This window comes from Chiloscyllium punctatum, chromosome 6, assembly GCF_047496795.1.
Source record: "Chiloscyllium punctatum isolate Juve2018m chromosome 6, sChiPun1.3, whole genome shotgun sequence".
NCBI classification, from domain to species: domain Eukaryota; kingdom Metazoa; phylum Chordata; class Chondrichthyes; order Orectolobiformes; family Hemiscylliidae; genus Chiloscyllium; species Chiloscyllium punctatum.
This window is the reverse complement of record NC_092744.1, coordinates 5,330,907-5,350,967: the sequence shown is the minus strand read 5'-3', so window position 1 is coordinate 5,350,967 and position 20,061 is coordinate 5,330,907. Positions and strand designations below refer to the sequence as shown.

General features: G+C 44.7%; 1 protein-coding gene across 3 annotated transcripts in view; it reads right to left on the bottom strand.

The window, feature by feature from the left end:
* The window catches only part of dner (delta/notch-like EGF repeat containing), a 293,020-nt gene that overhangs the window by 191,107 nt on the left and 81,852 nt on the right, over positions 1-20,061 (bottom strand). For 2 of the 3 annotated variants that reach the window (XR_011960841.1, XM_072571949.1), the window contains exon 2: positions 4,038-4,097. The exons of the other annotated variant lie outside the window; for it this stretch is intronic. Coding sequence is in view for 1 of the 2 variants with exons in the window: in XM_072571949.1 (XP_072428050.1) it covers positions 4,038-4,097 (60 nt within the window). In the remaining variant the exon portion in view is untranslated. The remainder of the gene's footprint in view (positions 1-4,037; positions 4,098-20,061) is intronic. 3 annotated transcript variants of the gene reach the window in all.

Here is a 20,061-nt window from a genome sequence, read left to right as displayed (position 1 = left end):
CTAAGCAAGGTTGTCAAGAGATATGGACCCAAGGCAGATAAATGGGGTTAGGTCACAAATCAGCCATGATCTTACTGAATGGTGGTAAGGCTTGAGGGGGTGAGTGGCCTAGTGCTATTCCGATGTTCCTACCACCAGGTCTTCAGCCCAGCTCCCACCTCAGCATAATGCTAAATGAGACACTCTCAGACAGGAGCTTAACCAATGATTTACCCATGTAAAGGGCATAATGCTTGCTTGGGGAAGTCACTGGGAACGTATAAAAATCTAGTCATGTTAGATGACTTCCAGGCATTCTTTTGGCACAGGATGTTGATCCCTGATTGGCTGATCTGTGCACTTGTTTTTGTGCTAAGAGAACAGGCAACAATGAGGCCCAATTTCTAGCGTAATATTGGGAGTCACAATAGGATGGCTGGGGCGGGGAGGGCAATGAATTATTCAGAAAGGAGCGCGTTAGTTGAACTTGCTTCTGTTCCTAAACATCCTTATGTTGCTCCCAAAGGACAGACAGACTTGAGTTGCCAGGATTCAACAGTTTCCCAAAGGAAATGTAAATGAGTGATTCAGGGCGAGAATGATGTCTCTCGGGCTCTGACCTGCATTGTTTGAGTGCTGCTCCCTGCTGGGGAACACTGAATTACAACACCCTTAAAAATCCCACAAATACCTCAAGCTTTATCCATAATTATTAACATCACAAGAGTACAGAGCATTTTTAACATACCCATTCCCACAAAGCATGCTCACGCAATGTTATAAGACTATAAGACCATCAGAAATAGGAACAGGAGTCAGCCATTCAGCCCCTCTAGTCTGTTCTTCCATTCAATAGGATCATGGCTGATCCGACATTCCTCATGTCCACTTCCCTGCCCTTTCCCCGTAAGCCTCAATTCCCTGGATGATCAAGAATCCATCTCTTTTAGCTTTAAATATACACAAGGACTCTGCTCCCACAGCTCTCTGGGGCAAGGATTCCAAAGACTCAGAACCCTCTGAGAAAGAAGAAATTCCGCGTTATCGCAATCTTAAACTGTTGCCCCTTTATTCTGAGACAGTGCCCTCTGGTCCTAGACTCTCCCATGAGGGGTAACATCCTCTCAGCGTTGACCCTGTCAAGCTCCTACAGAATCTGATATGTTTCAATGAGATCGCCTCTCATTCTTCTGAACTCCAGTCAGTACACTCCCAGCCTGTTTAATCTTTGCTCATAAGTCAATCCCTCCACACCAGGAACCATCCTAGCAAAACTTTTCTGATCTGATTCCAATGAAATAATATATTTCCTTTAATAAGGGGACCAAAACTGCTCACAGTATTCCAGATGTGGTCTTGTAGTTTCAAAAATAGTTCCCTCCTCTTCTATTCCATCTCCCTTGAAATGAGGCCCCCATTCTATTAGCCTTCCTGATTACCTGTTGTACCCAAGACATTTTCTATTTTGTTCCATCTTTATATCTCCTTTTCCAGCCTCAACTATTTCTCCAACTTGGAGTGGGATTACCGACGGTGTTCAATAACCTTTCACTATGGAAATTGGCCTTCCTCCTTATAACCTCTGCCATGCTATAACCATTACCATCATTTTTTTTCCTTATTTTGCATAACGTTCCATTAATTTTCTACTTTCTTAAGTTGCATTTATTGCTCCGACATTAGCAGCATTTCTGAGAGAATGCACGTAGAAGGCATTTAGCAACGTACAAGCAACATGTTTCATACATTACTGCCATTGGCTGTAACCGCAAAAATATGGAGAAAAATTAGAAACCAATGAAGGTGATTATCGTTTTACTTTCTGGGCAAAATGAGTTTTTAAAAACTGCAAACATTTAAACAACAATTGCTCCTCCAAACAGCACCTATAGAGAGGAACAACTGAAGGTCTGGAGTGGAGTGGGCTGAGGGTCTGGAGTGGAGTGGGTTGAGGGTCTGGAGTGGAGTGGGTTGAGGGTCTGGAGTGGAGTGGGTTGAGGGTCTGGAGTGGAGGAGAGTGGAGTGGAATGGAGGCCCGGGCTGGGTCAGAGTGGCGTGGAGTGGGTTGCTGGCATGGGTCGGAGCAGGGACAGATGTTGGTTTGGGGTCTGGTGGTTGGGGGGATCAGGGAGACGGACAATGGACTGGGGTTTGGTGAGTGGGGGGATCAGAGGATTGCAAGGCCAGTCAGACCGGGTGTGGAAGCCTCTTCGCTGATCTCCTGCAATGTAATGTTTATCTGTAATCTGTTTATCCGACTGTCTTGCTTATCCTTTTAACTTTATTTCTTATTTTCCAACATATACCACTGTAAGGCAATGCGACTTATTTTTCTTTATTTCTCTATTTTGTGTCTAAGAATTGTACCTAGGTACTTTGCACCTGCGATAATGCGGTGAGGGGCCACATTGTAAATGTTTCACTGCACTCCTGTACTTCTGGATTTGAATATATATGACAATAAACCTAACTCTATTCTGAACCTAATTCTAACTCACGTGGATTAAAAGGGTGATTCAGTTTATAATTTTGATGAAAATAGCCTGTATTGGACTGCTATCATTTGAAAACCATTGCTCTCCGTCATATTCAATTGCCCAACAATGTACAGCTATTCCACTGACCACACTTATCCAGGCAATATCACAGAAACCAATGTAGTTCATATGGAGGCTTGCACCTTGCATAGTTACACTCAGTTAGTCTCTTCTGTGGGTTAGGATTGGATGGTCAATCAATATTTACTGTGGATCACCCACTTCTCAATAAGACAAGGGAATGAAGTGTGGATCTTTATAAGCTAATTGCCGGTGTAGTTATGCTTCCATTGCTGTACTCTAGCCTGAAATAAAATGACGCACCCACATGACATTTTTTTTTGTCTCTAAATGTAACTCCAGCAATGTGATGCAACAGCAAGTATTGCTGGATGTCCTCTGTGTATTGCCCTTCTTTGAAGGACTTTACAAAAATAGCAAAAGAAGATCTTGAAAATGTCATAAAAATAGGACAATTGAATGCAAACAAAATGATACTGGGTTAATGAAAGGGTAAGGATGGATAATGGGTGTCCCTGTACGAGAGGTCGCGGGTATGTATCAATGTTTACCAACAGATTCTGGGGAAAGTCTGAATTTAATTACTTCAGCTTTTTGTGTTTCCTGGACTAATTAAAAAACATTTCTTACATTAAGTCATGTTCCCCGGAACAAGATTAGGCCATTCGGCCCCTCAAGGCTGAATTAAATACTGGCTGATCTGGGTCACTGTCCTATTTAATGCATATTCCTTGACACAGTTACCCAAATAAAAAAAAAGTCAGTCTCTGCCTTGAAAATGTCTAGAATCCACAGCCTTTTAGTGGGACAACATTCTAGATTTCTCCTACCCTTTCAAATTTGGTGCACCTCATGCAAGTTTTGAAAGACCTTTAGGCAGGCAAGTGACATAAAATGTGTTGTCAATCCATATTTGTGTGTCCATGGCACAATCACTTTGAATACGATGAACAAGATGTAGGAATCCACAAAAACAGACAAAGTCACCTACAGCAGTTATTACACATTCTCAATCATTCACACAGAAATCACTGAAGGAAAACACTCATCTATTACCTCAATCAATTTCAAAATGTCTCTGAACCTCTAATCTCTTTGTTTACTCACAGGTACGGTGAGGTGGCCGTGGTATTCTGTAGTTCTGGCTAGGCTGGGTACAAGAGAGTTGAGAGTAGAAAAATATTCACCAGCATGCTCCAGAATTTAGCCTTTATTACCACCAGGTGAAGACAGGTGAGCTGGATCCCCTCTTTTTTACCCACTCAGTAGATTAGAACAAAGATTTTTAATTGTTTATATTTGATTTATTATTGTCAGATGTACCTAGGTGCAGTGAAAAATATTACTTTGCCTGCAATAGAGGCAGATCAGACCATACAAAGTGCATTAGGTAATAGAATAGAGTGAGGAATATAATATTACAGCTGCAGAGAAGGTGCATAAAGAGCAAGATCAACATTACATTAAAAACTTGAGAGATTCATTCAGAAGTCTACTAACAGCACGGAAGAAGCTGTTCTTGGATCTGTCGGTCTGTGTTGAAGCTTCTTTTTCTTCTGCCTGATGGAGAAAGTTGGAAGAGATTACAACTGGGGTGGGAGGGGTCTTTCATGATGTCAGCTGCCTTCCTGAGGCAGTGGGAGAAAGCGAGGACAGCAGATACTGGAGAGTCAGAGTTGGAAAGTGTGGCACTGGAAAATCACAGCAGGTCAGGCAGCATCCGAGGAACAGGAGTCGGACCGGAGTGGGCTGAGGACCGGAGTGGATCAGGGTGAGGGCCGGAGTGGATCAGGGTGAGGGCCGGAGTGGATCAGGGTGAGGACCGGAGTGGGTCAGGCTGAGGACCGGAGTGGATCAGGGTGAGGACCGGAGTGGATCAGGGTGAGGGCCGGAGTGGATCAGGGTGAGGGCCGGAGTGGATCAGGGTGAGGGCCGGAGTGGATCAGGCTGAAGCCCGGAGTGGATCAGGGTGAGGGCCGGAGTGGATCAGGGTGAGGACCGGAGTGGGCTGAGGACCGGAGTGGATCAGGCTGAGGACCGGAGTGGATCAGGGTGAGGGCCGGAGTGGATCAGGGTGAGGGCCGGAGTGGATCAGGGTGAGGGCCGGAGTGGATCAGGGTGAGGGCCGGAGTGGATCAGGCTGAAGCCCGGAGTGGATCAGGGTGAGGACCGGAGTGGGCTGAGGACTGGAGTGGGCTGAGGACTGGAGTGGGCTGAAGCCCGGAGTGGATCAGGGTGAGGGCCGGAGTGGATCAGGGTGAGGGCCGGAGTGGATCAGGGTGAGGGCCGGAGTGGATCAGGGTGAGGGCCGGAGGTGAGTGGGGACAGATGTCCACCTCTGCCCTGCATCCTGATAAAGGGCTCCTGCCTGAAACATCGATTCTCCTGCTCCTCGGATACTGCCTGACCTGCTGCACCGCACTTTTTGACTCTTTCCAAGACAATGGGAATTTTTCATTGTTGTTTAGCATACAGTTCTAACATACATCAATGAAAATGCAATACGTGAAGGAGCTAATTACGTAGCTTCCTTCCATGAAAGAAAAAGGAATATAATTACATACTAACCAGGAGAAAAATAATAAGTTGTGATTTAAGAAACTGAAATAAAATTTAAAAATAGGCAAATGTTAAATTCAAAAGAAATCAAGAAAAGGTAGTTTTAAAAAAACTCTTTAGAGTCCTTGTTACGTTTTAAATGGACACTACAGTTGCTTAATCTATGTCTTCTATCCTCAGTCGTGGTAAAATCTGTACATTGCCTTTGGTTCTTAATAAACAGATGTGTCCTCAAATTGCAATATCACTGGCCATCGTTTGTTGAGAGACAGAGAGAAACAGGAAGAGAGTGAGAGCACCTTCTAGTTCTGCAGTTCCAATCTATTTTCTTCTGTCTGTTCTGTCCTAAAAACTGTTGCCTGAATTACAGTTCCATTGTGTAATCATGTGTTTGACTTCATCGGTGTTTCCCAAACTGGATCATCTGCAGATAGCTTTCACACCAGAAAAATGTAAATTGAACACTGGTCTGAATCACTCGTTTCAGCTGTTTTGATGACAAGTTAATTCTAGTACAAACTTGTTTAGATCTTGTTTCTTGATAGCTTCAGCAGCCATCTTAAGTCCTGTTTTTATCTTTTTAAAAACTATTTTAGTGCCTGAAACGTCCTAGGTATTAAAAATCAGATAACAGTAGTTGTAACTTGATGCTCCACCATCATAATACTATCAAATCTTCCAAGGACCAGTGAGTAGGAATTGTCAAAAGTGAAAGCAGGGAGGTAATGTAACGCTTCCATCAAAAATTGACTTGATTGTTCTTGAAATATTGCTTCCAAGCTTGGTTTCCTGATCAAACAAGGAACTTGGACGAATTTCTTTGCATAGCTATTGGTGAGAATGTGCTACAACAGAGGCAGGGAGAATGAAATGGAATCAATTCATTTAGTGGGAGGTTAAATACACAAACAAGGGAGTTAGGAATAGGAGGATGTGAGTGTCATAGAATCATAGAGATCTACAGCACAGTAAAAGGCCCTTTGGCCCATCACGGCCTTGCCATTCGAAAACAACCATCTAATCCCATTTTCCAGCACCTGTCTCAATGGGGTGCAGGCTGGGAAACAATGTGGAAGGAGGCCAGGTGGGGTATACACGCTGGCATTAGATGAACATGATTTGACTACATCTTTCTGTACTGAGGGCTCTGTTTAATTTGCCGAAGAGCCCATGGCTTACACAGAGCGACAGTTTAAAACCCCCACCACAATATATGTCAAGCAAGTTTATATAGAGGCCAGCATAAACACGGTTCCACTTTATGACATTTAGCTAAGTTCATGTAATTCATTTGTACTCAACTAAAAAAATACCTACAGCAGTTACATCTTTATAATCACACATTTTAAATAAAACTTCAGCAGGCTGACCCACTGCGGAGACAGTGGGCTCAGAAGAGTCTTTTATAAGCGCTGTATTCTGGTTTATTTGTTAAGGTAATGGGTCTGGTAAGATTAATGTTGAAGATTGCATTAAGCTGCACCCCTCTCTGATAAGGTGATGAGAACTTGGGTGGGGAAAGGCAGAACATCTGAGTATCTTGAAAATGACTGCCCTGTTATTCTGAGCTGTATTGTAGTATACTGGCCGTAATTGCAATCATGTAATAAACTTCCCACTGTTTAAGACAGCTTCTACTTGTTAAGGTCTTCAGTCATTGTAAACCAAGTAGGCCCTTAGACTTGGATGCTGCCTGAACTGCTGTGCTCTTCCAGCACCACTAATCCAGTATTTGGTTTTCAGCATCTGCAGTCATTGTTTTTACCTTAGACACAGTCAAGGAAAGAGGATGGTGGCAGTGAAAGATCTTACCCACAAGCTGGTAGTGATTGGCATCGCACGACATATACTATTTTCTTACGTAAGCTCATTATTTGTGACCATATCAGGTAAGGTAGCAGAGATCACAGGAACATAGGAATATTCAGTCCCTTAAGCCTAAAAGTGTGGTGCTGGAAAAGCGCATCCGAGGAGCAGGAGAGTCAAAGTTTTGAGCATAAGTCCTCCTTCAGGAATTGAGGGACTGGCCCAAGGGGGCTGACAGACAAATGGGAGGGGGATGGGGCTGGGGGGGGGAAGGTAGTTGGGAATGCGATAGGTAGATGATGGTGGGGGGTGAAGGTGATAGGTCGGAGAGGAGGGTGAAGCAGATAGGTGGGAAGGGAGATGGACAGGTAAGACAGGTCAAGGGGGCTATGCCAAAATGGGGGTAGGGGAAATGGGAAAACTGGTGAAATCAACATTGATCCTGTGTGGTTGGAGGATCACAAGGTGGAAGATGAGGCATTCTTCCTCCAGGCATCGGGTGGCTGGAATCTGGCAGTGAAGGAGGTATAAAGTAGATGACATGTGTGGAGGTACAGGAAAATCTCTGCCAGATGTGGAAGGATCCTTTGGGGTCTTGGATGGAGGTGAGGGGGGAGGTGTGGGTGCAGGTTCTTGTGACAGCAGGGGAAGGTTCTGGGAGTGGAGGGTGGATTGGGGGGGGGGGGCGTGCACCTGACAAGGGAGTCAAGGAGGAAATGGTCTCTGTGGGATGCAGATGGGGGGGAGAGAGAAATATAACTCTGGTGGTGGAGTCCATTTGTAGGCGGCAGAAGTGGCGGAGGATGATGCGATGTACACAGAGGTTGGTGATGTGGAAGGTGAGGATCAGGGGGTTCTGTCCTTGTTAGGTAAATACAATGACTGCAGGTTCTGTCCTTGTTACGATTGGAGGAGTAGGGTTCAAGGGCGAAGGTGCGGGAAGTGGATGAGATGCGCTGGAGGGCATCATCGACCACGTGGGAGGAGAAATTGTGGTCTTTGAGGAAGGAGGCCATCTGGGATGTTCTGGGGTGGAATTAGTCCTCCTGGGAGCAGATGCAGCGGAGGTGTAGGAATTGGGAATATGGGATAGAATTTTTACAGGAGGCAGGATGGGAACAGGTGTAGTCCAGGTAGCTGTGGGAGTCCGTGGGCTTGTAGTAGATGTCTGTGTTGAGTCGGTCACCGTTGATGGAGATGGAGAGGTCCAGGAAGGGGAGGGAGGTGTCTGAGATGGTCCAGGTGAACTTGAGGTCAGGGTGGAAGGTGGTTATGATAGAACATAGAACAATACAGTGCAGAACAGGCCCTGGTCTATAATTGCCTGGATCATCTCTGCTGCCCTTCTTGAACGTAGGCATGACATTTGCAATCCTCCAGTCCTCAGGTACTAAACCTGTAGACAATGATGACTCAAAGTCCAAGGCCAAAGTCTCCACCATCTCCTCCCTAGCTTCCCAGAGAATCCTCAGATAGATCCCATCCAGCCCAGGGGACTTATCTACTTTCACACCTAGAATTAATAACACCTTTTCCTTACTAACCTTTATCCTTTCAAGTCTAACAGCCCTTATCTCAATCTTCTCCTCTACAATATTCTCCTTTCCCTGAGTGAAAACAGATTGAAACATTCGTTTACCACCTCTCCGATCTCCACAGGGTCCATACACAACTTTCCACTTCTGTCTTTGACTGGCCTTATTCCTACCCTCATCATCCTTTTATTCCTCACATACCTACAGAAAGCTTTAGGGTTCTCCTTTATTTTACCTGCTAAAGACTGCTCATGTCCTCTCCTTGATTTTCTTAGTTCTCTCTTTAAATCCTTCCGAGCAGATCTGTAACTCTCCATCGCCTCATCTGAACCATCTCATCTCATCGTCCTATAAACCTCCTTCTACCGCTTAACAAAAGATACAATTTCTGTAGTAAACTATGGTTCCCTTACCTTATCACTTCCTCCCTGCCTGACAGGGACATACCAATCAAGGACATGCAATATTTGTTCCTTAAACCAGATCCACATTTTAATTGTCCCCATTCCTTGCATTTTGCTACCCCATTCTATGCCTCAATCGCATTATATTGCCCCAATTGCCCTTCACGCGTCCATGACTCTTGCCCTGTGGCATGTACCTTTCCCTTTCTATCGCTAAACTAAACAAAACCGAAATATGGTGATGTTGATGAACTGTTCAACCGCCTCATGGGAGCATGAGATGGCACCAATGCAGTCATCGATGTAGGGGAGGAAAAGGTAGGGAATGGTGCCGGTGTCGCTGCGGAAGATGGACTGTTCCATATATCTGATGAAGAGACAGGCATAGATGGGGCCCATATCCCTTCATACCTTTCCTGAACAAGAAGGTATCCGTTGCAGACATGAAATTAACAACTGCTCCAGCATCTCGAGTTCTGATCCTCTCCCACCCTTTGTGTGTCAAAGTGCTTCCTAACATATCTCCTGAACGATCTGGTCCTAATTCTCAAACTATGCCCTTAGATCCAGAGTCCTTAACCACTGGGAATAGTTTATCTATCCCTTCTTTACCTTTAATATCTTGAAAACCTCAATCAGATCATCCCTTAAAATTTTGAATGCCAGAGAAATCTAATTTGTATAATCTCTCCTCATAACCTAACCCCAGGTATCATTCTTGTCAACCTACATTGTGCTCTATCCAAAGCCAGCCTATCCTTTCTCAGCTGTGCTGCCCAGATATGTTCTCAGTACTCCAAGTGGGGACTAACTACATCATGTTATCGACGTACAAGATAGGTGGGAGAAAAGTCAAACTTATCCCACACCATGGTGTCTAAATCATCGTGGCTAATCTCTGATATACTTAGTTTGTAAAAAAAATTTACTGTTATACTTATACCAGGCTGGGACACTCTCTCTGAGGTATGGTGTGGGCTGATGTAACCCAGAGTGGGACACTCTCTCTGAGGGATGGTGTGGGCTGTGTAGCCCAGAGTGGGACAATCTCTCTGGGGGATGGTGTGGGCTGTGTAGCCCAGAGTGGGACACTCTCTCTGAGGGATGGTGTGGGCTGGTGTAAGCCAGAGTGATACACTCTCTCTGGGACATGGTGTGGGCTGGTGTAACCCAGAGTGGGACACTCTCTCTGGGGGATGGTGTGGGCTGGTGTAACCCAGAGTGGGACACTCTCTCTGGGGGATGGTGTGGGCTGGTGTAACCCAGAGTGGGACACTCTCTCTGGGGGATGGTGTGGGCTGGTGTAAGCCAGAGTGATACACTCTCTTTGGGACATGGTGTGGGCTGGTGTAACCCAGAGTGGGACACTCTCTCTGGGGGATGGTGTGGGCTGGTGTAAGCCAGAGTGATACACTCTCTTTGGGACATGGTGTGGGCTGGTGTAATCCAGAGTGGGACACTCTCTCTGGGGGATGGTGTGGGCTGGTGTAACCCAGAGTGGGACACTCTCTCTGGGGGATGGTGTGGGCTGGTGTAATCCAGAGTGGGACACTCTCTCTGGGGGATGGTGTGGGCTGGTGTAACCCAGAGTGGGACACTCTCTCTGGGACATGGTGTGGGCTGGTGTAACCGAGAGTGGGACACTCTCTCTGGGGGATGGTGTGGGCTGGTGTAACCGAGAGTGGGACACTCTCTCTGGGACATGGTGTGGGCTGGTGTAACCCAGAGTGGGACACTCTCTCTGGGGGATGGTGTGGGCTGGTGTAACCCAGAGTGGGACACTCTCTCTGGGACATGGTGTGGGCTGGTGTAACCCAGAGTGGGACACTCTCTCTGGGACATGGTGTGGGCTGGTGTAGCAGCAGAAGGAAATGGTGGACTCTCTTTAAGTTATCTTTGTCACTTTATTCTAAGTTAATGGGAATGGTGCCTATGTACTTGCGCTGGTACATACTTTTCACTGTATTTTATATTGAATACATGTGACAATAAAGATATATGTGACAATAAAGGATACCCTTTGGCCACTACCTGATATAATCACAAAGGCAGCATCCCAGCTGAAGCAGGCATTTGGTCCATCTGGGGCAATTCAGGAAACTTGCAGGGAGATCCTGCAAATTGCACCAGCGCATAATGCACCAATAGGATTGAAAACTCAACAGAATTGTTGTGATCAAGAAACCTTGGCTTAGTGAGAGTTCAATACCTTCAAACAAAAATATTAATGAGGTCATTAAAAGACACAGAATAAAAAAATCCAGTGCTAAATGTAATCATTTTGTAAAGTCTCTATTTTTGAGACCTAGGGCAGAGTTATACAGTGCGGAAACAGACTCTTCGGTCCAACCAGTCCATGCTAACAATAATTCCAAACTAATGTAGTCACACCTGCCTGCTCAAACCTTTCCTATTCATCTACTTATCTCAAATGTCTTTTAAACATTGTAATTATACCCATATCCACCACTTTCTCAGGAAGTTCATTCCACACACGAAGCACTCTTTGTGTAAAAGGCTTTCTCCTCAATGTCTTTTCTCAATCCTTCTCCTCTCACCTTAAAAATATGCTGAGACTTGAAATTCCCCACTCTCGGGAAAGGACAGTACTATTTAATTTATCTGTCCTCCTCATGGTTTATAAAAACACTCATCCCTCAACCTCTTCCCTCCAGTGAAAAAAGTCTCAACCTTTCCTTATAACTCAAACCCGCCACTCCTGCCAACACCCTGGTAAATATCTTCTGAGCCCACTCCAGCTTAATACTATCCTTCCTATAACAAAGCGACCAGAACTGTGCACAGTACTCCAGAACAGGCCTCACCTCAACATCCTGTACAACCTCAACATGATGTCCCAACTCCTATACTCAAAGGTCTGAGCAATGAAGGCAAGTGTTACCAAACACCTTCTTAATCACTCTGTCCACATGTGCTGCAAACTTCAAAGAATTATGTACCTGATCCCTTAGGTTCCTCTGTTTTACAATTTTACCTAAAGTCCTAGTTTTAATTGTATAAATTCTACTTTTGTTCTTTTGCTTCGTTTAAAATCTTATTTTCCTGGTTATAAATTTCAGATAGCAAGAAAGCATTTTGAATGGTTTAATTTGTGACATTAACAATGTTAAATTCCTTTAACGGGAATTTTTTGCGTGAAACGTTCACAGTTCAAAGTTTGAAAGTAAATGTTACATTGAAAAATTAGTATTTAGGCTGAGTAATCAAGTTAAAAATATGGAAATATGTGACAATCACAGTAACAAAAGTCGATAAACAAATGCAGCAGGTTATAGGCAAGTGGTGGATTAAAACTATATCAAAACAGTTATAGAAGCTGTTGATAAATGATCATTTAATTAGAAATATTTCAAAGGCAAAATTCAATGTTAAGTATGACAAGGTGATGCCAATAGGAAGTAAAGTTTCTGGGCAGCATTATTTCGGGAAACTCCATGCACCCAGAGTTAATAAGATGATGGAAATGAATTGTTATGAGATGGTGCAGTCGTTTTCAAAGGCACTTTCCCATGAAGTCAAATGACATGTGGTGCTGGCAACTTGCTGGACAGCTTCTGACCTTACTGTTATGTGAAGGCACTGGATAGGGGTTAGATCCTTGCTCACATGAAAAACGTCTCAGACAGGCATCTCAACTTACCCAAGTCACACCTGCCCTGTAGCTGCCAAATAAAAAGTGACAATAACAGAAACCCCAGCAAAAGCCAGAGAGTAAAATACATCAATGTAAAGTGTGTGAGTCAGGGGAAATTGGAAGTTGATTGAGTGTCTGTGTTTTGCAGGTTCACCACTAGATTTGCTGAACTTTTGTGGAATCGGCTTTTATTTTTCCTGTCTTTTTATCTCATTAACATTGAGTGATTGCAGCTCCTTAAAAAGGTTACAGGATAATTCACCAGCTGGCTTGCGCATTTATGTTTATAAAATTCAGAAGGCTGTGTAAGTAGATAAACATAATTTAATTTTAGGGTATCGATGATGTTCCTAAACCACATTCTGTGGCTTTATGACATCTACTGATTCAATTCTGCAGATCCAGTCTCTAGCCACAGTTCCACATTTTCCAGTGCATCTATCGGTGAATTGTTTAATTTCTTTTAACAACCCTATCTCTAATTAAGTGTTATCCTTTAAGAATTCGGCAGCTGTCAAAGTAATCACAGACAATATTTTAAGAACATCCTTGCTGCTTTTGGCAATAAGTATATATTTTTTAAAAAGTAATTCACAGGATGGGGACATTGCTGGCTATATCTGTGTTTATTGTCAATCCCAGAGGACAGCTAAGAGCCAACAACATTGCTGAAGGTCTGGAGTCACGTAGCAGACATTAGTGAACCAGATAGGTTTTTCCAACAATCATCAATGGCTTCATAGTCATCATTAGACTCTGAATCCCAAACTTTTTAAAATGAATTTAAATTCCACCATCCGCTATTGTGGGATTGGAACCTGGGTCCCCAGACTAACAATCCAGTAATAAAACCACTATACCATTGTCTCCCTGTATCCCTGTGGTGGGGCTGTATTTCTGACTGGTGTGAACCTGAGAGGATAAATATACTGCATTGGTCTTCTCACCAACAGAAGACCAGGCCTGACTACAACCTTAAGATCCACTTGTTACCCCTCATACAACGATTCTGCACAACCAGTGCCTAATTTTCATGATTGTTGGAGAAAGGAATGATGAAGGAGGAACGCATCTTAGACCATAAGGCAAAGGAGCAGGAATAGGCCATTCAGCCCATCAAATCTGCTATGCCATTCAGTGGCTGACCTAATCGTCCTCAATTCTACTTTCTTGCCTTTTCCTGATAACCCTCCATTCCCTCCCTGATTAATACCCCTGAAATTAGTTCACAACTTTGAACTCCTTATAGCCATGTCTCTAAAAGATCATTCCCATCAACCTCTATTTGTGCAGTTAATTCTGTTGCGTACGTATATATAATGCATAAAATGCGCATAATGGCCTCTTTGTTTTGCCTTTTTACTGTTTTTCTCTTTCTGACACCGTTTGCTGCTGTTTTTCTGTGTTTGTACTGACACTGCTGTAAGAGGTGAAACAAAATTGTCTCCTGTTACCCCAATCCGTAGCCAAAGGCAGAGATCATTTTGTCATCGACCAGTGACATGTGCACAACTGGCTCCAAGGTAAAGGGGTGATGATCTGGTGAAAGATCAGAGAAACAAATATACAAACACACAAGTAGGACCCACATAGGCCATTCGGCCCTTCAAGCCTGCCCTCCCCACTCAATAAGATCACACCTGATCTGTTTGCAATTCGAATTTCACATTCCCATCTACCCTGAATAGCCTTCGATTCCTCTGCTTAAGCATAAGACCATGAGACATAGCAGTAGAAATTAGGCCAGTTAGCCATTGGGTCTGCTCCATTATTCAATCATGGCTGATAGGTTTCTCCACCCCATTCTCCCACTTCCTCCCCATAACCCTTCATCTCTTTGACAATCAATATCCTGTCTACCTCTGTCCTAAATATACTCAATGCCCTGGCCTCCCCAGCCTTCTGTGGCAGTGAATTCCATCGATTCCCCACTATCTGGCTGAAGAGGTTTCTCCTCATCTCCAGTCTAAAAGGGCCTTCCCTTTACTCTAAGGCTGTTCCCTCGGGTCCTAGTCTCTCCTACCAATGGAAACATCTTCCCAATGTCCACTCTGTCCAGGCCGCTCAGTATTCTATAAGTTTGAATTAGACACTCCCTCATCCTTCTAAACTCCATTGAGTATAGACTCAGAGTCCTCAAACATTCCTCATATGTTAAGCTTTTCATTCCTGGGACCATTCTCATGAAAGCTCCTCTGAACATGTTCCAGGGCCAGTACATCATTCCTAAGATTTGGGGACCAAAACTGCGCACAATGCTCCAAATGTGGTCTGACCAGAGCATTATAGAGTAAATCCCTATTTTTATACTCAAGTCTTCTCAAAATAAATGCCAACCTTGCATTTGCCTTCCAAATTACTGACTGAAGCTGCAGGTTTACTGTGAGAGAATCCTGGACTAGAACTCAGCCTTGGGACACTCCAAACATACAGGATCAATGTGGAGTTCACTGGTTTCCTCATTTCCCTCCCCCCCCCCCATCTTTTCCCAAATCCCACCCTCCAACTCAACACCGCCATCTTGAACTGTGGCTCAAATTTGGCAATGGATGAGGCCCAGGACTTGTTGCATGTCCTTAGCAGAGTAGGAGGGGGGGGAGTTAAAGTGTTCGGCCACAGGGCAGTGGGGTTGGTTGGTGCATGTGTCCCAGAGATGTTCTCTGAAATGTCCCACAAGTTGGCGTCCTGTCTCCCCAATGTAGAGGAGACCACATCGAGAGCAATGGACACTGTAGATGACATTGGTGGAGGAAAGTCTCTGCCAGATGTGGAAGGATCCTTTGGGGCCTTGGATGGAGGTGAGGGGGAAGCTGTGGGTGCATGCTTTGTGCCTCTTGTGGTATCAAGGGAAGGTGCTGGGAGGGAAGGGTGGGTTGGTGGCGATGTGGACATAATGAGGGAGTCGTGGAGAGCATGGTCTCTGTGGAATGCTGATAGGGGTGGAGAGGGAAACATATCCCTGGTGGTGGGGTCTGACTGTAGGTGGTGGAAATGGCAGAGAATGATGCGTTGTATCCGGCGGTTGGTGGGATAGAAGGTAAGGACCAGGAGAGCAACAGACACAGTAGATGAGGTGATTTGGAGGTGCTGGAAAATCTTTGCCGGATGTGGAAGGATCCTTTGGAGCCACACTGATGTGGTAAACTCTTAATTGCCCTCTGGGAAATTCGGGGTGGGCAATAAATGCTGGGCTGGCCAGCAACACTCACAATCCATGAATGAGTATAAAAATTCAGTCAGATCAAAAACAGACCAATCCAACATCTTCCATTTGAAAGCATCACGCTGTGGCAACACTCTCCATATATCCTTTCAAACACTAATCTGTTTGAAAACTTACAAAGAGCTTTGTATGGTGTGTTTACAGACTTCATGTATAGGTGCACTGTTTCACTCCTGGTGGCTGACTGCAGGATGGACTATTGATTGGCTTTAGGGAATCATGTTTCGCTCAACTCTCATTCTGTGGTTGGAGTACTGGACCAGTAAGAATCCAGTTGGAAACCAGTTGAAGATCTATTGGCCTATACTGGCTTAATCTGGTTTTGATCTGGTCAGATGTAGCTTCACACTGGAGGTCACTACAGTTCTGATATTCCTATTACTGTAATCAGAAACCAGATCTTTGAACTGGTATGATTACTGATTGCAACAGAATAAGGCAACTCCTCACTGACTCCCATTCTGTTCGTAATAAATCTAAGAACTCTGGAGATCTGAAACACAGAAAGACAGAAATTGCTGGAGAAACTCAGCAGGTCTGGCAGCTTCTGTGGAGAGAGAAGCAGAATTAACATTTTAAGTCCAGTGACCCTTCTTCAGAAGTTTCCTTTATTTATTTGAGGGATGTGGGCATGGCTGGGCCAGTATTTATTGCCCGTCCCTCGTACCCTTTGAGAAGGTGGGGGTGAGCTGCCTTCTTGAACCGCTGCAGTCCCTGTGCCTGTGGGTTAACCCACAATGCCCTCAGGTAGGGAATTGTGATTGTCATTGTGACTCCAGTAAAACAGGCAGCAATGTCAGGTGCTTGACACCCACAGAATAATGCAGTAATCTCAAAGTTGCTATCAATGAGTTTAGGCTGCTCTCAAGACTGAGCTACTGTGGACTGCAATCAAAAGCAGATCAATTGAACTGATGAGACCTTCCAATTTTATTCCTTTAGTGTCACTGAAACAGCTCTGAGAGGAGTTATCTCCTACTGAATAAAATGTAGCTGAGCTTTTAATAGAATGCTACCTTCATAATTATTGCTCAATACCTCACCGGCCTGAAGCAATACGTTTAGAATCTTTGAACTAATGTGTTATCGCTGGACTGTTAATCCAGAGACCCAGATAATATTCTGGGGATCCGGGTTCAAATCCCGCCAAGACAGATGGTGGAATTTCAACTCAATAAATATCTGGAATAACAAATCTAATGATGACCATAAATCCATTGTCAATTGTCAGGAAAATCATCTGGGTCACTAATGTCCCTTAGGGAAGGAAACTGCCATCCTTACTTGGTTTGGCCTACACGTGACTCCAGACCCACAGCAATGTAGTTGACTCTTAACTGTCCTCTGGGCAATTAGGGATGGACAGTAAATGTTGACCTAGCCAGCGACACCCTCATGCCGTGAGCAGATAAAGGACAGCACAGTGGCTCAGTGGTTAGCACTGCTGCCTCACAGCACCAGGGACCCGGGTTCGATTCCACCCTCAGGTGTCTGTGTGGAGTTTGTACATTCTCCCCGTGTCTGTGTGGGTTTCCTCCCACAATCCAAAGATTGTTTCTTTGTTTCTTGCTTCTGTAGTGAGACCGTCAGGAGGACACTGTGGGACTGAAACTCAGCAGATGGTGCAAACAACCCTGGTACACAATTCGAATTCCACGTAACAGTGAGAGTGTCCACTCCTGATGGTGGTTCATTGTAACAACTTCAATCACAAATATTGTGTGGGAAACAATCAGATTGGCCTATCTCACAGAGAAACCATTCGCCCTGTAACAAGTCGTTCCACCTCTGGCTACCATCATTTTATAAAAAAGAGATTTCCTCTGGGATCTAGTCAATAGGATAAAAATCTCCTGTCTGCTGCTCTACTTCCCAGTAGAGTAGGAACCCAGGGCACCAAACTGCCCCTAATTTAGGATTAAATCCCCCACAGAGAGGACCCGGGGAGGGGTAAGGAAGTAGATTAGATTAGATTACTTACAGTGTGGAAACAGGCCCTTCAGCCCAACAAGTCCACACCGACCCTCCGAAGCGCAACCCACCAAGACCCATAAAGTGCTGATCAACTACCCAGAAAGGGAAGCTCTTCTGGGTTTGGGGATGAAATCCATTACTAGAGTAATGTATTGCTTAGCATTAGCTCCTTCAGCAGACTGAGCTGAAACTTCACTGAAAAACATTCATTCAATTTCAGCATTGGGAGAACGTAGGCAATAGGATCATAATCTGCAGCTGGTCTCACCTACAGCCCAAAGAGGAACACAGTGGCATCTCCACATCAGTCTTTGAATCAGGACTGAGGAAGCGACTGCGGCACAGTTTCAGGACAAGATGTTACAATGTGCTGTTCTAAAGAAACACATTGTCTGCCACAGAGTGTATTGCTGCTTTCGTCTCACTGATATCATCATCTACCAAGGACATACTGAAGAATCAGATTAAGACCAGTCTTTATGTAAACATTTTTAGAGACAACATTCCGCAGGAACAGTCAGGGGTGGGGAAGGGAGGGGGATTGCGCTAAGTTAGTAACCCTGTGTCACATCCTTGAGGTCCAGGATGTATGCAAATTCCTGACTGCCTGCTCATTGATCTGACTGTAGCGTGTGGTCCAGTTTGGTGAATGTTCAGTCCCTGCACTCCTCAGCTGTGTGAGATTATCACCACTTAAACTTGGGGCATTGAGGGGGGGAGGGAGGGGGGCCGCTGAGGTAGTGTCTCCACCAGAGAGCTTCACCTCTTGTGGTTTCAAATAAACCTGAAGGCTATAACCTGGTGTTGTGTGACCTCTGACTTTGTCCACCCCCATCCAACATCAACACTTCATCATCATCTCTGAACAAGTTGATTGGATAATTATCCACCGCTTAAACCTACTAAAGCCATTTACTGAACTGCAGCACTTTACCAGGAGGGACTTTCTGTCTACAGCGGTCCCTGGAAAAGGCTGGGGAAGAGTGTCTCAACTTTAAAAGGGAATGGAAATGGTACAAGGAGAAAGAAAAGATTTCCCCTTGGCCACCTTTTGGTGCACTGGAGGCCTGAATTCAGGAGGTGGGTGGAAGATGGATCAACCTTTATCCACCCAGGAGGCCTCCAGACAAACTGCATAGAAAGGGAGCAGGTGTCACTGGAGCAGACCTGAGGACCTGGATGCAGAAGGACGTTCAGGCGATGGGGAGAAGCTACAATTGAGAAGCTGGAGTCTCCAGCGGGGAGATTGAGGAATGGGCCTCACAGGAAATGACGTTAAACAAATGTTGCAATACTCAATGAGATTACAGGGCCCATTAACTTACCCAACATTAAACTAAAACAACGCTAAACAGAACACCTTAAAGGAGAAGTTACTGCACTTAATTATAGGTTCACCTGGGTGTACCATGGAATAAACAAGTTGCAGTGCACCAGTTCCTAATGAGATCCTTGGAGAGTCCGAATTACTTTCCATCTATCATCAATGAAAATTCCAGATTGTATTGCTATTTTCCTTTTATTTTAGTTCAGTTTGATTCCACAGATTCATTTCTGTGGGACTGTGAAAAATCACTCCAGTTTCCCATTTTATCACATCAGTCTTCAATAGTTAATGATTTAATCTTGCACCTCTCCCAGTGGCCGTCATTCAGTCTTTCTCCATTTCTCTCCACAACATATTCTTCATAGTTTCTAACATTTCTCCAAACTCACTCTGTACTTTCTTCTCGATGTGGATTCTGCTAGATCCTTTGTTATTTCTATTGAACCCCGCGGACACCTTTCTACGTTTCCCTGACCCAGCCCCAAGCTCGCAATGTCTGATTAAACCCTATGGATCCTCCAGACACTTAACAGTAATGTCTTGACTCTGTACTTTTCCACCTGACCCCTCTAACCCCACACTGACCTGCTGTATTCATTTTCACTTTTCTACTCTGTTCCTGGGGCAGCGCCTTATAAGACCACCAAAAATAGGAACAGGAGGAGGCCATTCAGCCCCTCGAACCTGCTCCACCATTCAATGAGATCGTGGCTGATACAAATTCCTCTGTCCACTTTCCTACCCTTTCCCCATAACTCTTGATTCACTGCCTGATCAAGATTCTCTCTCTCTCTCAGCCTTAAATACACCAACATACAAGGTGGGAGAGGGAGGGGGATTGGGATAATTTACTAATCCCACATCACATCCTTGAGGTCCAGGATGTATGCAAATTCCTGACTGCCTGCTCATTGATCTGACTGTAGTGTGTGGTCCAGTTTAGTCAATGTTTCAGTCCCTGCACTCCTCAGCTGTGTGAGATTATCACCACTTAAACTTGGGGCATTGGGGGGGGGGGGGGGGGGGGGCAGTACGGGTGCT